We start from the raw sequence: 17,394 nt of genomic DNA, 5'->3' as shown, positions 1-17,394 counted from the left end.
CTGTCATTAGCCAGGGTGTGCAGTCTCTAACATTTATCGGGGTGCCCCCTGAGGGGTGCCTTCCAAGCTGACTCAGCTGCTCCTCCTTCAGGGCTCACAGTGCCGCTTCACTTTCAACTCCCAGAGGGACAATTCTTTCCCTAACACATTAAGGCAATAATGAGCTGCCTTGACAGCTTCTAATGTGTTTTGAGGATAACTTGCTTCCAGGCACCCAGTGAAGAATAGCTTGAGGCACCCTGTTAATTTCAGGGAAGCCTCCAAGGGCTGTTTAGCATACCAGCTTCTACACCCTTAAATAGAGAAATCCCACACTCTTGCAAGGGTGGCCAGCAGACGTGCCACACTGCAATTGTTTCAGGGTGGCTGTCCTGATGCGCAGATTCCCCTGGGCATCCTCTTAGGTACAGGACAATGACACTTTCAGTGATTATTCCCAAACATTACAGGTGCTTAGGGCCAAATTAAATTCCTCCAACAGATTCTCATGAAACAAATTGTGTTTGCATTGACATTTTTGTTACGGTCCTATGATACTTTGTGTTAATATTTAGTCTTACATAATATCACTCATTTAAAGATGATTAGCTTTAATAACAGAAAAGTTAACACATGCTCAATGTAGCTTCCTATTACTTTGCCATAATGCACCTGCTCCTAGTGGAATAAGCAACCACTACACACACAGAAAACACTCAGGAAAAAGGAGCATGGGCCTATAAATTCCCAACTCATTAATGACATTGGTTCATTGAGCCCAGGATGTGAGCGCTCCATCCCCTTCCCTGGGCTCCCCCCAGGACCAGTCTTTACCCTTGGGCATGGCCAGACACGCCACAGCCCACCATGGTCCGCAGGAAGACAAACCAGATGTAGGAGGGAGAGAAAGAGGTCAGCAAGGAGAAGTAGGCTCCCCATAGGAATGAGATGAACAAAATCTGAAACAAATAAAGATGTGTTAGTGGGACCTGCCTCAGTGGGCAGGCGGAGACTAGCTAGTGCCTCAGGTTTTAGTTTATACACAGTGCTTATTTGAAAGGCAGAATAAGATCTTTCATCCCTCTGTTAACTTCCCAAATAGTGGCAACACCTGGAGTTAAACTGAAATAGCCTGAAGCTAGCAATCTGGAGCTTCATCCTGGTTCGCCACATGGGTGGCAGGGGTCCCAAGTACTTGAGCCATCTGCTACTTCCCAGGAAACTGGATCAGAGTTAGAGCAGGGGCTGCTGTTGTGGCACAGAGGGGTAAGCCACCACCCACAATGCTAGCATCATACATAAATATACTGGCTCAAGTCCTGGCTGATGTTCTAACCCAGCTCCCTGCTTATGTGCCTGGGAAAGCAGTTACGATGGCTCAAGTACCTGGGCCCCTGCCATCGACATGGAAGACCTAAATGGAGTTCAAGGCTCCTGGTTTCAACCTGGCACTATCCAACCACTAATGGTCTTTTGCAAAATGAACCAGCAGATGGAGGATCTCTGACTCTCCCTTTCAAACCAACAGGACAGCAGTAGCAGCAGAGCAGCCCGGTTTATATCTGTGCTCCAGTAAGGGATGCCAGCACGGCAAGCCATGGCTTAACTCCAAGGCACCACACTGCCAGGCCGATTTTTCATTTCTACCTGGTTATTTCCTTCCTAAGGATCTAGTCTCGAGCAAACCATTGGTCTCCCATATGAAAGTAATACACGCATGCCATTCTATTTTCTGTAAGCTCAGAACTTCCAGATTTAGACTTCAATACTGTGCCCAGAATTTTCACAGCAGAAAGCCAGACACATTGGGGGAAGCCAACACTTCCCTACAAGAGCACCAGCTCAGGTGTCAGCAGCTTTGCCCCCTGATTCCCTCAAGGACCTGGGAAAACGGCGGAATATGGCCCATGGCCTTTGACTTTTGCCACTCACATGAGATCCACATTCCTGTTTCTGCGTGGCTCGGATCTGGTGGTTGTGGCATCTGGGACTGAGCCAGCTGTGGACTGAGCCAGCTGTGGAAGATCTGTTCACCTCTTTCTCTCCAAATTAACTTTTAAACTTTTTTTTAAATGATTCAGTTCCATAGGCTCAAAGTTTCCCCTCCCTCCCCCCTTGAAATTAAGTAGTAAAACAGTGCTCTCTACTCAAAAGTGGTCAGAGCACCAAAGCAGCCACTCTGTGGCAATGAGTATACTGAGGAAGTTTATATTAATATAAAAAATGTATTAAAGTTCATAGTGGAGAATGAGGAAGGAGAAACAACAAAACAAATGACATCTTTCATCCACTAGCCCAAAGAAACGACTATTCATGCCGGTTAGTCCTGTTTTCATTTGTAAGTGCAAACTCTTAATAGCTATAAAATGTTCAGGGGACTCATGCTGCAACGCATGTAATACAACACGCAAGCCTATTCTAAGCCTATTTTTGAATGCTGAGGCTGTTTCACACTTTCCTGTCCAATAAGCTGCTGTTGACCCCGACACGTGTTTGCTCAGTCTGATAAGCTGGATTTCCGGGAAGCAAACACCGGAGTAAGAAAATAGACATTTCCAATGTTCTTGTTCATATCGCCAAGGTGACAGGAAAATTATGCTAAGAAGTCTAATTGTCCTGAACTCCGTAAGGTCTCAGATGGGATGAATCCCTGAGATAAGCAAGTTCATGAATAGTTTATGTGCCCATCATGCCAAAGAAATTCAATGAGAAGCATCTCAGAAGGGCGCCCACTGGATGCAGTGGTTCACCACTTGGGACGCTCACCCCACAGCAGAGTGTGTGGCTCCGGTCTCAGCAATTCTGCTCCCAGACCAGAGTCCTGCCAATGCCCAGCTCGAGTCCTCGGGCCCCGGCCATGCAGGGGGAGACCCGCACTTGAACTCCTGACTCTGGCCTTCGTCTTGGTCCAACCTTAGCTGTTGCGTGCGTTTGGGAAGTAAACCAACAGCTAGAAGCGCTTTCATGTGAAAGGTCAAGAAATGAAGAAGTTGGGTAAAGAGCATGGAAAAGGGAATTAAAAGTTTATCAGTGGTTCAAAATCACCTTAAAATCCACACGTATTTTTGTTACATGCATTTCCTGCCAAGTTCAAGGACTCCTTGACTGCGGGTATAAAAAGGTTTACCCAACACAGGTTTCTTTATGAAAAATTCCTCGCAGAAGTTTGTGCCTTGCTCTGTAATTTTGCTTTTGAAAACTCTTGTAACAACTTTTTTCAAGGGTCCTTGAATTTATATTTCTTTCCACATAATTTTGAGATATTTACATCTTCATATTGATCTATGAAAGTCTGGTATTTGAGAGGCAGGCAGCCACCAAAGCAGAGGGCTCCCATCCTTTGATTCCCAGATGCCTTCAATGGCTGGGGCTGGCCCAGGGTGAAAGCAAGCAGCTTTCTTCAATCATCTGAGCCATTATTGCTGCCACTCAGGGAACACATTAGCAGGAAGAATCGGGAGCTGCAACTGGGTATCGAACCCAGGCACTGTGAGGTGAGCCGCAGACATTTTAACTGCTCATTATCTGTCCCAGATATTGTATGCACTTTAAGATGTAGAGAAATTTTTATTAATGTCTTCCTTTGGTCTTTAAAAAAAAATTATTTCAAAGTGACAGAACAAAGATCTCCCAACTATTGGTTTTCTCCCCCAAATAGTCCCAACAGCTGGGACTGAGCCAGAACAAACTGAGGCAAGATTCAGTCCCTTTCTTCCACATGAATGTCAGGGGCCCAAGCACATGACCCAACACCTGCTGCCTCCCAAGGTACCATTAGCAGGAAGTTGGAATCAGGAATGGAGCAGGGACTCCAACCTGGGCATCCCAAAGTGCATCTTACCCACTACCCCAAACGCCCCCCCACCACCACCTTTCTTCCCCAGAAATCAAAGTGCAAAAAAAGAGAAACAGACCGGGATTTGTAACCAGAAGACATGGATATGTGTTTTGGTGTTTAATCCTAATAAATGTGTGATCCTGACCAAGCGGCTTCGTCTTAAGGCTAAGACCAACTAAGATTTATCTGCTTCTACTTATACCCCCTAAGTGCCCACATTCTTATATTCCCCACTGCAGAGACAGAGTTTTGTAACAAACATATTGCACAGATTCTGGACCCACATACTCAGTGGCCAGATCCCCCACTTGCCCTCACCCAAGCAGCCCAGGAACAAGCTTCAACCCCCTATGGCCTGTAGTTCACCCAGTCTCTAATATGTTCCAACCTTGCCCATCCATTAGTTCCACACCTGGACTGAAGAGGACCAGATGTGGAGACAGGATCCAGGACTACGCTCTCATGGAAGGATGCTTCCATACTGCCTATCTCAAACATTGACAGGGAGATGTCCAGAGGCCAGAAGAGAAGGCGAGGCAAGGTTACTACAAAATATCCCAAAGAAGATTCCAGATTATAACCCAAGGCCCGACTTACCTTCCAACGGCCATATCTGTCAGCCAGGAGACCAAACAGGATGCTGAAGACCATGTAGCCGAAAAACACCATCTGAGTGGGGGCGAGGAGAAAACATTCTCTAAGCAGAGTTTAAGATGTGCAACAGTGGGGCGTAGTGGGTAAAGCTACTGCCTGTAGCTCTGGTATTCCAGTTCAAGTCCTGGATGTTCCACTTCCAATCCAGCTCTCTGTTAATGTGCCTGGAAGAGCAACGGAAGATGGCCAAGGACTTCAGGCCCTGCTCCCCTGTGGGATACCCAAGAGAAGCTCCTAGCTTTGGACTGCTCCACCTCCAAGCCTTGTGGCCATTTGAGGAATACAATCACAGAATGGAAGATCTCTCCTTTTCTCTCTCCTTCCCCTCCAATTCTGCCTTTCTATTAGACAAACCCTTGAAAAAAAAAAAAAAAGTTGTGCACTGATGCTTTAAGTCTTCATCTGTCTTAACCAAAAGCAGAGTGGGAATGTGTGAGGGGTGGAGGTTAAGGGCCAGTACATGCTGTATTCCTGGTGTTCCTGGTGTTGTCCGTGCTCCTTGGTGATGGATCCCACAGCTTAGGGACGCTGCTCCAGGCGGACACAGGGGTCCAGGGCTTGGAGAACTACCTTCCCTCTCATCTAGCAGTCCCTGTTATGTGCTTGCTTTCTCATTGCTCTTCCTTTTTCTTCTTAAGTGTTCAATAAAAATTATTTTTAACTAAGTTCCCATATCAGGCCCCAACAAACCAGAGTAAAAATCAAAATGGAGTCACTTGTGCAAAAGCCATCACCAAGCTTTTTATCTGCTCTTTTGTCTGCCCTTCCCACGTACCAGGATTAGAGAGAGAACTGCCAAGTTCCCTAACAGGCCGGTTTCAGTTGCCAAGAGAATCAAGTTCCCTCAGCTTTAATCCCAACACAAAAGGTAACAGGAGGATATCAAGCAGCTGTTTTCCCACTGCCCTGACTCCTGGTCCCCACCCCATGAATGAACCAACTCCAAAATGCTCAATTCCCTTTCTATTCTTGGTTTCCACTTTCCTTAGTTTTGTTCACAAAACCAACTTTTGCTCAGCCCATCAGCCCATCGAAACACTGTATGAAGTGTTACCAGTTTCCAAGAATTGAAAATAAAGCGAATCAAGACGGTTCGACTAAATTTTATCTTTTTACCATAAGACTCACATGCATTTCTTTCACCGTAAACTATTTTTAAAAATCATGAGTTCTCAGATAACAAAAATCATGGTTTTGCCCTGTGCGCTCTGCTATCTGGTACAGAATCCTTGATGCAAAGTTCTATACCCTCCATGCAAGGCTGTGCACCAACAGTATTTGCTGCCCTCCAAGCACCGGGTCTATTCTGCTCATGGGTAACGATGTGTAGCTTCTGATTATGCTATATATGGAGTTTCGTTTAACACTAATTTACCAGAATGTGAATGACATTGATCAGCACACACCGAGTTACTCAATTAACGCTCAGGCCAAGTTGTAGACAAGGGAACCAACGCAGCAGAACAGGGCCTGGCGCAGCGTCTCAGTGGGTTGGGCCGCCTTTTACAAGAGCGCTGACGTTCCACGTGAGACTAACTCAGTCCTGGCTGCTCCGCTTCGGATCCAGCTTCCAAATGCGCCTGCGCAAGCAGCAGAGCCTGGCCCACGTGCTGGGGCCCCCCACGTGCGAGACCCAGAAAGGAATCTCTGGCTCCTGTCTGCCCAGCCCAGCCCTGGCCATCAGAAAAGGAATTGGCAGATAAAAGACTTCTGTTTCTTCCTCTGACTTTCAAATAAATGAATCTTTAAAAAAAAAAAAAAAAGAGAGGGGAGAGAATTTTAACATTGGGAGAGGGAGAGAGAAGCACAGATTCACTATGATTGAGCATGACACCAGACTCGGGTCCTCGGGCCTCAAAGACACAACTGGCCATTTATAAGACACCACAGAGGACTCAAGTGAGGGATCCAGTCCAGTGACAACAGTCCTCGGCGGACATGTCTTGGCGATTGGTTAAGTCACACTGGCCTTCCTAAGTAGCTTCTTACTGATCCGACTTCATCCAAGACCAACTCACTTTCTCTACCTTGCATTTCTCTCATCTGGACTGTCTCGGGGCTGGACAGCGAGCATTTCAAGGTTATCAACTTCAGGGGAGCAGATCTGTAAACCCACCCAGGTGGTGAGGAACCTGTGAATGATGGCCCTGGGGGTGGGGAGGAGGGAAGAGGAGGCCCTGCCCACAGGGGTTCCCTCAAGGAGCAGAAAGCAGCTACTCACTGTTGTCACCAAGGCCACCTGCCAGTTCTCCAGTTGCCATTCACAGCGGATGACAGGCGACACCACAGCTATTAACATGATTTCCATGGCCTCAGCAACCTGCAAACAGAAGACAGAACATGGCGTCTCAGGGCCAGCTCGCAGTCCTTTCCGCCACATCTGTTATCCATTGTTGGCCCGGTCAGAACCCCCTCTTGCCCTTGCCTTCACGGAGAGCACCCCTCCTGCATACTCACAGCACTGCTAATCGCATAAGGGACTGGAGGAAGTTGGCTTTTTTGGATGGGACCTTTGGAGTTCCAACAACTTAAAGGTGTCCCCTTGTGCTTTTGTGACTCACACATCACACAGGAGCACCGTGATGGTGAGTGTTGGGCAGGGTGTGGATGGGGGTAGGGAAAGGCAGGCCCACAGTGAACCCAGCATTCCCAACGTTGGAAAGGATACAACAACTAGCACCAAGTAAAAGTTCACAAGGCAAGAATGTGTTGAGCAAACTTAGTGCAGGATGTGCTACTAAATATTGGCTTACTTTGGGCCCGGTGCAATAGCATAGTGGTTAAACTCTTCGCCTTGCATGCCTGGGATCCCATATGGGTGCTGGTTCTAATCCCAGCAGCTCCACTTCCCATCCAGCTCCCTGCTTGTAGCCTGGGAAAGCAGTCAAGGACAGCCCAAAGCTTTGGGACCCTGTATCACATGGGAGACCTGGAAGAAGTTCCTGTCTCCTGGCTTTGGATCAGCTCAGCTCTAGCCGTTGCGGCCGCTTGGGGAGTGAACCATGGGACGGAAGATCTTCCTCTGTCTCTCCTCCTCTCTGTATATCCGCCTTTCTAATAAAAATAAATCTCTAGGAGAAAAAATATTGGTCTACTTTGATTTATTTGAAAGTCGGAGAGAAGCATATCTTCCATCTCTTAAAGGTCAGGGCTGGGCCAGGAGTTCGTAACTCAGTCATCCCAACCACAGTGGCAGACACCCAGCTACTTGAACCATCCCCCAGCTCCCAGGATGTGTACCAGGAAGCCGTCGTCAGAAACAGAGCCAGGAAAAACACAGGCCCTCCAATACGGGATGCAGGTGTTCCAAGCACCATTAACTTCTATGACAACCACCTGCTCCCTTAACATTTTTTCAGCTTAAAGTTTGACATCATCCTGTAACTACATTTGTAACCCACAAATTTGTAACCCCTACCTCCCTCTGACAAAGTAGATAGATGTTAAAAAAGAGAAACATGCGATAGAAATGAAGTGTAGGATACGGAAGGGCTGAAAAAGTGCAAGGTTACGCGGAGGATTCGTGCCTAGAGGTGGAAAACGATGAAAGCGTGGAGGACAGCGCACACTGCTAGGGTATTCGTGTCGCTGAGTAGAACACTTAGAACTCTGCAGAGCTCAGGGGTCTGGGACATCAAAGCCAAAACACCGGCATCGCCTAAGGGTACAGGCTTTTGCAAGATGTCAGCGCTGCAGCGCTGCCCCCACCTCCCAGACCCCTCGGGTATCTGCGGAGCTGCGTGGCGGAGGCCAGGGAGCCCCGCGTGCGCCCTCTGCTCTCCCACCCTTCCACTGTGGGCTCAAACACTCCTTTTAAATTTGCCTTTCCGTCTCATCACCATCATGCTCCGTGTGGTTTCCTAACACAGTCTCACCCCCACTCACAGAGGAGGCGGCAGCGAGAGCTTATCCGTTCACACACTGTGAAAGTCCTGGGGGAAGCCAGCCTTGTTCTGTTCCCCTAAGATAGCCTGTGGTCCCTGTGCTAGCCCATTTGCCTTAGGTACGCCACAATACCCGAGGCCCGGCAACTTACAGAGCCCAGAAATGGATTTCCTGCTGTTCTGGAGATTGGAAAGTCCACGAAGCAGGCAGCAGCAGCTTCCGTGGCGCCCCCGGAGCGCGAGGAGAGATGCGCCAGCAAGCCGGGCGCTGCTGCGCGCAGACTCTTTGAACCAAGTCTTAACCCTGTTCACGTGGGCAGAGCCCTTCGTAGCTTCCCCACCTGTGAAAAGCCCCACCTCTAACTACGACCACACGGGCCCCACACCTGATTCTCCAAGCAGTAAAACAGTAAACCCTCGTGCCTCCTGAAAGCGCAGAAATCCATGGTTGTAGCAAGCGGCCCAGGTGATTCTTATGCCACGGGCCTGATTTTACACAGAAAAGCACCCTCATTGCCTCCCGGCTTCCCGTGGCCTCAGTATAAAGGCTTTTAAAATTAATAAATAATAAATAAATAGGCGTTAAGTTCTCACAACCGAGAAGGCACCTCATACCGCAGGTGCAGAAAGGGGATCTGCGGCTCTCGCAGTCTGCCCGCTCCTGTACCCCTGTACCCCTGTACCCCCGCCCAGGATGGAAGGCTCCATCCAGCAATAGGCTTCCCCGAGGACTCACCCCCGTGCTGCCCATGATCAGGAACAGGGCAATGTGGAAGCGTCCGAAGCCAATGGTCTCTACTGCTTCTTCCACGGTGAACGTCTTGGACTCTATGGGAGGAAGAGCTGGCCAGGGGAAGGGAAGGCGTGTCAAGACCACCCGCCACCACCGTGACAGCAACAAGCTCCTAGCGGGCGGTGGGCGACAGGGCAGTGGCGTGAGAGCCGGTCACCTCCCTGCTGGCCTTACCTTTGGGCTGTGGCTCTGGGGCAGCCACGCTCAACTTGCGGAGGCTGATGATGGTGACAGGCTCTGCCTGTCGGGTCGCCATCTTCTGAATGGTTCCCCGTCCCACTAGCTTCCTGGATGGAAGCGAGAAAGGGTAGAAGAGGAGGAGGAGAAGGCAGCTCAGTACTCGTTCCAGGTCAGGCTTGTTACGCACAAATTCTCACTGGGCCCTCTGGGCACTCCTGCAGGTGTTTCTGCCCTCCTGCCAGTCTCCCACCCTCCTCCTGTTTAGGCTCGCGCTGGAGGAAGCTGTCTTTCACACACCTCGGTTTTCTCATCTCTCAGTTGGGGGTAGTAGAATAATTGTAACAGAATTCCAGGTTGTTTTGAGTCCACAAGAAGCATTTAACCCAAACCCTGGTTGCACTAAATGCTCAGGCAGCGGGAGCTATTGGCGTTGTTACTATTTATCAAGATTGGATTTTTGCCCTCAAACAATAACAGGTGCAAAGGAGTTAAACATACCAAAGATGTTGAAACCCACTTCTTCATAGTACTAAGGAGAGGGCCTCCTGGATCATCTTTGGAGGATGCTAAGCAATAAACTCATTATTCTTGACTTTTTTTGTACAAACTGCCTGTACATTAGGGTCACCAAATAAAGAAAATTATTCTTGAATTTCATCTAAAACTTGCAGAAAGAAGGATGGAATTAAATCATCACTAGCTTGTAACTCCTAACAACATAACGGCTCCGGCCAGGGATGGATTAGGACTGACTACCAAGTAAAGGTTCTTGGAGAGCTTCCCTGAGAGAGGAGGAGCCTACTGCAAACTCCTACAACCAACTGAAAGAAAAACAAGCCGATGATAAGCCAGGGAGAGGCCATTAGAAAAAAAAAAAGTGATAGTATTATCACCTGTGAATTATTCTCATCAAAAGAGCTTGAACCTGAATCCAATCAACCCTCTAGCTCTATCTACCAGTTTGCCCCAAAGTAAAAAAACATGTTAAACAATTACCAAGTGGATATAATAATGAAAAAATGCAGAATGTAAGAATTTGGATTATAAATAAATGATCTGGCTTCTTCGGTAAATAAATGACAAGGGGAAAAAAAAAAAAAGAGGAAATAGGAACCTAAGGATTAAAAGACGTGGCTACCACATGCTTGAGCGGCTCTTACCTGGATCCTCAAATCAACGGTTAGAAACAGTTACAACAATACAAAAAGCAAAGGAGTACAAGAACAGAAAAAGAAAATAAGGGAAATATAAGCAAATTTGTAATCTTGTCATTAGGTATGACAATGATATTACAGCTATGGGAAAAATATTCCTACCTTTTGGAGATATTTAAATATGTAATGATTAGGATGTCGGGAATTGGTTTTGATATAATTAGAAGCTTGGGAGGAACAGTGCAAGTAGGAAGTAGCTGTGTGTCTACATGGTTATGGACAGAATGGCTCAATATTAAACATCACCGATGGAGGCTGATGGACACACTGGAGTTCATTTTACTGCATTTACTTCTGCATAGCTGTAACATTTTAACAAATGGTTCCCAGAATGTGGTCCTAAGATTCTTATGTAACTTACCCAAGGTCAGACCACCAAAAAATGACAGTGAACTCAGAAAGTGTTCATATCCAAAATATATGAGGAATTCCTGCAACTCAGGAGAAAAATAAAAACAGCCCAATGAAATAACAAAGACCCTGGCTCAACAGTCCTCAACCGACAGGTGCACGCAAAGGTACTTAGCCTCGCTAATCACCCGGGAGATGTACATCAGCAGTGTCTCGAGAGCGCTTCCAGGAAGAGTCCCAGGAAGAGGACTTCCTGCCATCTACAGCATCATGGATGGATAAAGAACATGTCTGCTAAGTGAAAGGAGCCGGGCACGTTGTATCACGTGTGAGGAGAATGTACAACAGTCTAAGACAAAAGCTAGAAGACGGACTCATGGTCGCCGGGAGGGTACAATGTCTCGGTTAACCCAGATGAGTGTGTCCCACACATCTGCAGGACAACACAGGGCCTGCGGTTAACAGCACTGTTACACCTGTACTCAGAGGGCTCATCTTGCTTTAATGTACTTATCACAGTAATAATAAGAGATCAGGAGGAAACTTGGAGGTGATGTATAAATACAGGGGAAATGGGACTGGCACCATGGCATAACAGGCTAAGCCTCTGCCTGCAGCGCAGCCATCCCATTTGGGTGTCAGTTTGTGTCCTGGCTGCTCCACTTCCCATCCAGCTTGTTATTTATGGCCAGAGAAAGCAGCAGAGGGTGGTTCAAATCCCTTGGGAATCTGAGCCTACATGAGAGACCCAGAAGAAGCTCTTGGCTTCAGATCAGCTCAGCTTTGGCCGTTGGAGCCATTTGGGGAGTGAGTCAGGAGATGGCAGCTCTCTCTCTCTCTGTGTCTCTCCTTAGGTCTCTGTAAATCTGTCTTTTGAACAAAAATAAAGAAGTCTTTTAAATAAATAAAATTTACATAATATTTTTAAAGAATTCAAAATAAGGTCTTGTCTTTCTAGATCGTAAAAGCCGCCCACTGTGCATCGTGTGGTGGCACATCCGGGGCATGTCTATTTGCCAGATGCCAGTTCCATGCTTGTGTCACGTGGGCTTCCAGTGTCTACCACATCCCCTGTCCTCGGGCATTTGGAATCTTGCTGGAGACACAAGATACACATGCGAACAATCACCCTGCAATGTAGATTCTTTGTCTTCTGGCCACACAGATGAGAGATGAACACTGCTCAGAACCCATGAAACGCTCCCACCCGAGGGGATGCTCACGGAGCAAGGAGTCTCAGCCCGTCTGAGAGCCCACAGCCAGGAGGGGCAGCCAGGCCTAAGGCACCACTCGGTGCTCAGACACTGTCAATCATCCTTTTGAGGGATGTTCTTCATCTGGCCATTTTTAATATAAATAGATAAACTGTTAGCGGGAAATTTGCCTTCTTTTCATTATAAAATAGACTTTAGTACACATTAAATATTGGCTAGGACTCAGCATGGTTATAGACAGCAAGACAAACCATTAACATATATTGAAATCAATCAAAATCTGAATGTAAGATGATTCGGTGGGAGAAAGGACAGTCTTTCCCATAAACTGCTTAGTCACATGCACAGGAATAAAGTTGGACTCTGATATCAGATGCAAAACTAACTCAGGGCAGGAAGTGTGGCACAGCGGCTTAGACCACCACATCCATAGGGGACTGCCTTGGACCGAGTCCATGCTGCTCTGCTTCTGACACGGCTTCCTGCTAACACCTCCTGGCAGGCAGCAGATGGACCAAGTGCCTGGGCTCTGGCCGCCCAAGGGGAACACCTGGATGGAGGTCGCAGCTCACGATTTCAACACGGCCCTGCCATAGCCGTTACAGACATCGAGGGAGTGAACCAGCACAGATCTTTCTCTCTCTCTCTCTTTATATATATATATATATATATATACTATTCTGCCTTTCAAATAAATAAACATTTTTTTTAAAATATTGATTTATCTACATTAGAAAGGGAGATCTAGAGAGAGGGAGGGAGACACAGAGAAAGACCTTCCACGCACTGCTTCCTTCTCCAAAATGACTAAAATGGCCAGGGCTGAGCTGGTCCAAAGCTGGGAGCCCGTCCGGGTAGCAGGGGCCCAAGCACTCAGGCCATCCTCTACTGCTTCCCCAGGTCACAAGCATGGAGCTGGATGCGAAGTAGAGCAGCCAAGTCATGAACTGATGCCCATAAGGGTTTCTGGCACTTGCAAATGGAAGATTAGCCAATTGAGTCATTATGACAGCCCCATTTTTGGTTTGGTTTTTTTTTTTAAATAACTATGGGGGCCTCGTGCGGTAGCCTAGTGGCTAAATTCCTCGCTTTCATGCACCAGGATCTCATATGGGTGCACAGTTTGTGACTCAGCAGCCCTGCTTCCCATCCAGCTCCCTGCTTGTGGCCTGGGAAAACAGCTGAGGATGGCCCAAACCCTTGGGACCCTGCACCTGTGTGGGAGACCCACAGGAAACTCCTGGATCCTGGCTTCAGATCGGCTCAGCTCCAGCCGTTGCAGCCACTTAGGCAGTGAATCGGCGGACGAAAGATCTTCCTGTCTCTCTTCCTCTCTGTATATCTGACTTTCCAAAAATAAACAGTTTTTTTAAAAACCTGTGAGGACGCCAGGGATAACTGAAAACACATATCTTCACAAAAATGTGCCCACAGATACGGCAGCTTTACACTCAACAGCCAATGCCTGGCACAGCCTCCGTCAACGGGCTGGATGAACTATCTCTCAGTATCCGCAGGAGTCTCGGTATCTGTGACTCCTCAAGTCCCTCAGATATAAAATAAATAAATAAATAAATAAATAAATAAATAAATAAATAGCTGCCGATGGGTCGGAGACCTCCCTTCGGAGGCTCCCTTAGGACACGCAGGCGATCCTCATCAAGCGTGAGCTGGGATCAGGTGGCCGCCTTCCAGTTAGCACCGAGACACAGATACTGAAAGAAAAAACTGATCAAGTGGATTAAACCCAAGTTTAAAGCTCTTTTACCTCAAAGGACAACATCAAGTAAAGGAAAACAGGATGCAGAATTGGAGTAAATATCAGGAAATTGTAGGTCTTCTGGGACACAAAGAAGAATGCCGTATGCATCTCCACTTTCAATTAAAAGAAGGCCCCAATACAAATGTTAAATCAACCCTGACAACAAAACACTAGACTCTCGACCTTTGCTTTCACCTACAGTGTCATGACTGTGAAGAGCAGGAAGCTGGAGCCGAGACTATAGCTGAAGGTGTGTGTGGCGGGGGGAGTGTCCTAGCCCCATGTGGCTGAGGTCATTCCAGAAGAAGGGAGGTGACACACAGTCACACTCAAAGGGAGAACCCGTACGAACAGAAAGGCAGACCTGGAGCTGATGCACCCGCAAGCCGAGAAACCCTGAAGACTGTCAGTAAAAAAGCAGAAGCTAGGGGGAAGCACGGGACCGATCCTTCCTCAAGCCTTCTAAAGGACTCACCCTGCCAACACTCTGATCTTGAACTTCTGGCCTCCAGAACCAGGAAGAACAATGAATTCCTCTTGCTTCTGCCATGCAGTGTATGGCACTTTGTTACAGCAGCCCCAGAGTGCATGTGGATGTTCATACGAGCATAAGGCGTAAGGGCCAGGAAGTAGGAACAAGCCGAATGCTTAGCAACCGATGAACGGATAAAGCAGATGTGGTACGTCAGGTAATGAAACACTATGCAGCACTTAAACGGTGCTGACACATGCGACCACATGAAAGCATTACGTCAAGTAAAAGAAACCAGACACACAACACCACATGCTGTATGGTTCCACTTACAGAACGTGTCCAGGACAGGAAAACTGACAGAGGAAGAGAGGTGAGTGCTTCCTAGCGTTAGGGCGAGGAGGAGAATGGGTGATAACTAATGGGTCTGGCATTTGTTTTAGATGTGATGGAAGTGTTCTGGAATTACACAGCAATGATGCCTGCAAGGCCTTGTAATCCTCCCCAAACTTACTTAACTCTACCCTCTTACATGGATAATTTTGGAGTATGCAGGGCATATCAATTATATGTCTAGTCTTTTTCTAAATATGTATTTATTCCTATTGGCCAATGACTCAAGAACACTTGAAAAGTTGGTGGAAAGAGAATTAAGACTTTTGTTTTACCGTAAACATTTTTTTTGAGATCCTTGTATATTTTTCCGTAATACACATTTCCCACAAACTTTTCAAAGTATTCATGTATGTTGCTTTAAAATAATAACAATGCCAATTATGGTGGAATACTAAAAAAAAAAAATCAAAGGTGATTTCAGCAGTTACGAATACAGTACTAGTGTTTAAAGCAACCAGATTGCATGGGAAAATAATTGTTTCTAAGTCTCACTCTAAATCCCTTACAATCTAGACAGAGTTTTGATTAAGTGGTGGATGGGCGGCTGGACAGCAGGATGAGAAGAGGATGGGTGGATGGTCACTTGGGTCAACTCAGGAAAACGGGAAACAGCACAGGGAACAAGGCTTCATTTTCCTCATTATCATTTTCCAAAAAAACTACAATGGGAAAGGAATCTGTAACCTACCTACAAAACCTTGAGAAATTGGGATTTACTCTGAAACTCATAGGCTGAATTGGAGTTCAAGTTTCATTATAACAAATTCAAGGCACTGGTTGATATTGTGTTTTTCTGTGTTAACGCTTTAAAGCGATAAATAATTGGGCCACCACAGATATTTTAAAAAATGGATTTTTGTGCATGATATAATTTGTTCTGCAATAACATCAACAAAAAGAATGAAATTTTCATGCTCCGTTTGGGTTTAGCCATGCGTGAATAGTCAACTTTCAACCCCCACTCCACCACTCAAAGCTCCAGGAAAAACAAAGCCATATCTATAATGCCGGCCAAGAGAGTCTTACCTCTGTGAATTCCTTGGGAAGCTTTTCACTCTGGGACTCCTGGTGTTCCCCTTTTACACACAAGCTGGACCACTGACGGCTTCCTGGAGACTTTTGGGGTGCTGTCTGAAGACCCTGGACCCTGCTCTTATTGTCTCCTTTCAACTCAGCTCTCCAAACAGGATTTAAGGAGCAGCCTTGAGCCAGTGAGTGACGCCCAGAACACACCCCTTTCTCAGTAGTCCTACACCTGTTTAAAGAAGAAATTACATCTCTCTTTGGAAGGGAAAGTGGCTGCCAATCTTTGGAGGAAATCAACATGTTATTCTCAGGAGAGCTGGAGGATTTCCAAAAGAGTAGGAGTGGCTAAGGGACAGAAAAGTTTTGCCCTTGCAAACATTTTTTTCAGGGCTATTGCTGTCTAGAATTAGAGGGCAAAATGTTGGTGCTCTAAGCACGGGAGCTTTGGGGGATCGATGCTAAGAAGAGCTGCAGAAAGTTGAGAGCCTTGAAGCTGTCCTTGATGGTGGCAGTGTGGAGGTCTCTGTGCTTCTCACGACCACTCTACGCGTTGCGTCAGCCTCTTCTTGCCGTTTAGCCCATGCCATCTCCACATGCAGTGCTTTACGGAGGTGGATATCAGATCTCTTATGGCAACAAGGGGAACAACTCAGTTTCTTGTCCACACGATAAGGTATGGAAGTAGGAACTCAAACATGTATTTGCACATCTTCTCCCTCCAAATGATAGTTTTCTACTCATTGAATGGGTAGTACCTCATTAAACACGGATTGAACACTTAACATGTGTCTTCAACTGTGTTGCTCAAATCATGATACCGACATGGAAAGTACACAAACATTTTCTTTAAGGGTCGAGTCATGCTTCTTCCATGAGCATTGGTTAGTCCTTCCACACAGAGCAGAAATGAGGGCTAAAACACAGTCCCATCCAAAAGGTGATTCTGAGTTTGTTCAACTCTTCTGGAACCCTGTTTACTAACTGTGAAAACTAAGAATCAAATAAGAGGGGCAGGCATGGTGGTGCAGTGAGGTAAACCACCTGCTGGGACACCAGCATTCCCATATCAGAGTGCCAGGTTTGAATCCGAGCTCCTCCACTTCCAACTCAGCTCCTTGCCAACGCACGTGAGAATGCAGTGAATGATCGTACGCACACTTGGGTCCTTGCCACCATGTGGAAGTCCTGGTTTGACCTCCAGGCTCCATACTTTGACCTGGCCCTGGCAGTTGTGGGTATTTCAGGCAGTGAAATGGCAGGTAAAAGATCTGTATCTGTCACTCTCCTTTTCAAATAGTGCCAATGATACTTAATACCAGCTCAGTTACCAAACAGAGTATAATTCCCCTGGATAAGGATCAGTCATTCAGACAAAAGAGTCAACAGGATGACTTCTCAAGTTCATGGGTGCTTGCCTGACCAGGTGTCCTAAGAAATCTTCAATGAACCCACAGGTCCAGGCAATAAGGGCATGTGTTAGAATTTGTCCAGGTTGACACATCTCTTTTCTCTGGTGACTGCAGCATATTGCACCTGATGGTGCGCCAAGTCCTGGTGATGCCGTGTTGTCACACTGCATTCTTACAGGATTTAACAATGCAGGGGGCCCCTCCCGCCTGAGAGTATTATCT

General features: G+C 46.9%; 1 protein-coding gene across 3 annotated transcripts in view; it reads right to left on the bottom strand.

The window, feature by feature from the left end:
- Window positions 1-9,406, bottom strand: part of SVOPL (SVOP like) — a 42,838-nt gene extending 33,432 nt beyond the window's left edge. The window contains exons 1-5 of one of the 3 annotated variants that reach the window (XM_041002384.1): window positions 9,323-9,406; window positions 9,092-9,183; window positions 6,693-6,791; window positions 4,415-4,486; window positions 814-938 (exon numbers count right to left, since the gene is read on the bottom strand). In XM_041002384.1, the coding sequence (XP_040858318.1) occupies window positions 814-938; window positions 4,415-4,486; window positions 6,693-6,791; window positions 9,092-9,183; window positions 9,323-9,404 (470 nt within the window). In that variant the 5' untranslated portion in view covers window positions 9,405-9,406. Of the gene's footprint in view, window positions 1-813; window positions 939-4,414; window positions 4,487-6,692; window positions 6,792-9,091; window positions 9,184-9,322 lie in introns of those variants that run through there. The other 2 variants (XM_041002385.1, XM_041002386.1) reach the window with 2 other exon arrangements.
- Window positions 9,407-17,394: the final 7,988 nt, after the last annotated feature.

This window comes from Ochotona curzoniae, unplaced genomic scaffold (genome assembly GCF_017591425.1).
Source record: "Ochotona curzoniae isolate NIBS_2020 unplaced genomic scaffold, NIBS_Ocur_1.0 scaffold_2476, whole genome shotgun sequence".
NCBI classification, from domain to species: domain Eukaryota; kingdom Metazoa; phylum Chordata; class Mammalia; order Lagomorpha; family Ochotonidae; genus Ochotona; species Ochotona curzoniae.
The sequence above is the reverse complement of the archived record's forward strand: the minus strand, read 5'-3'. Positions and strand labels throughout refer to the sequence as shown.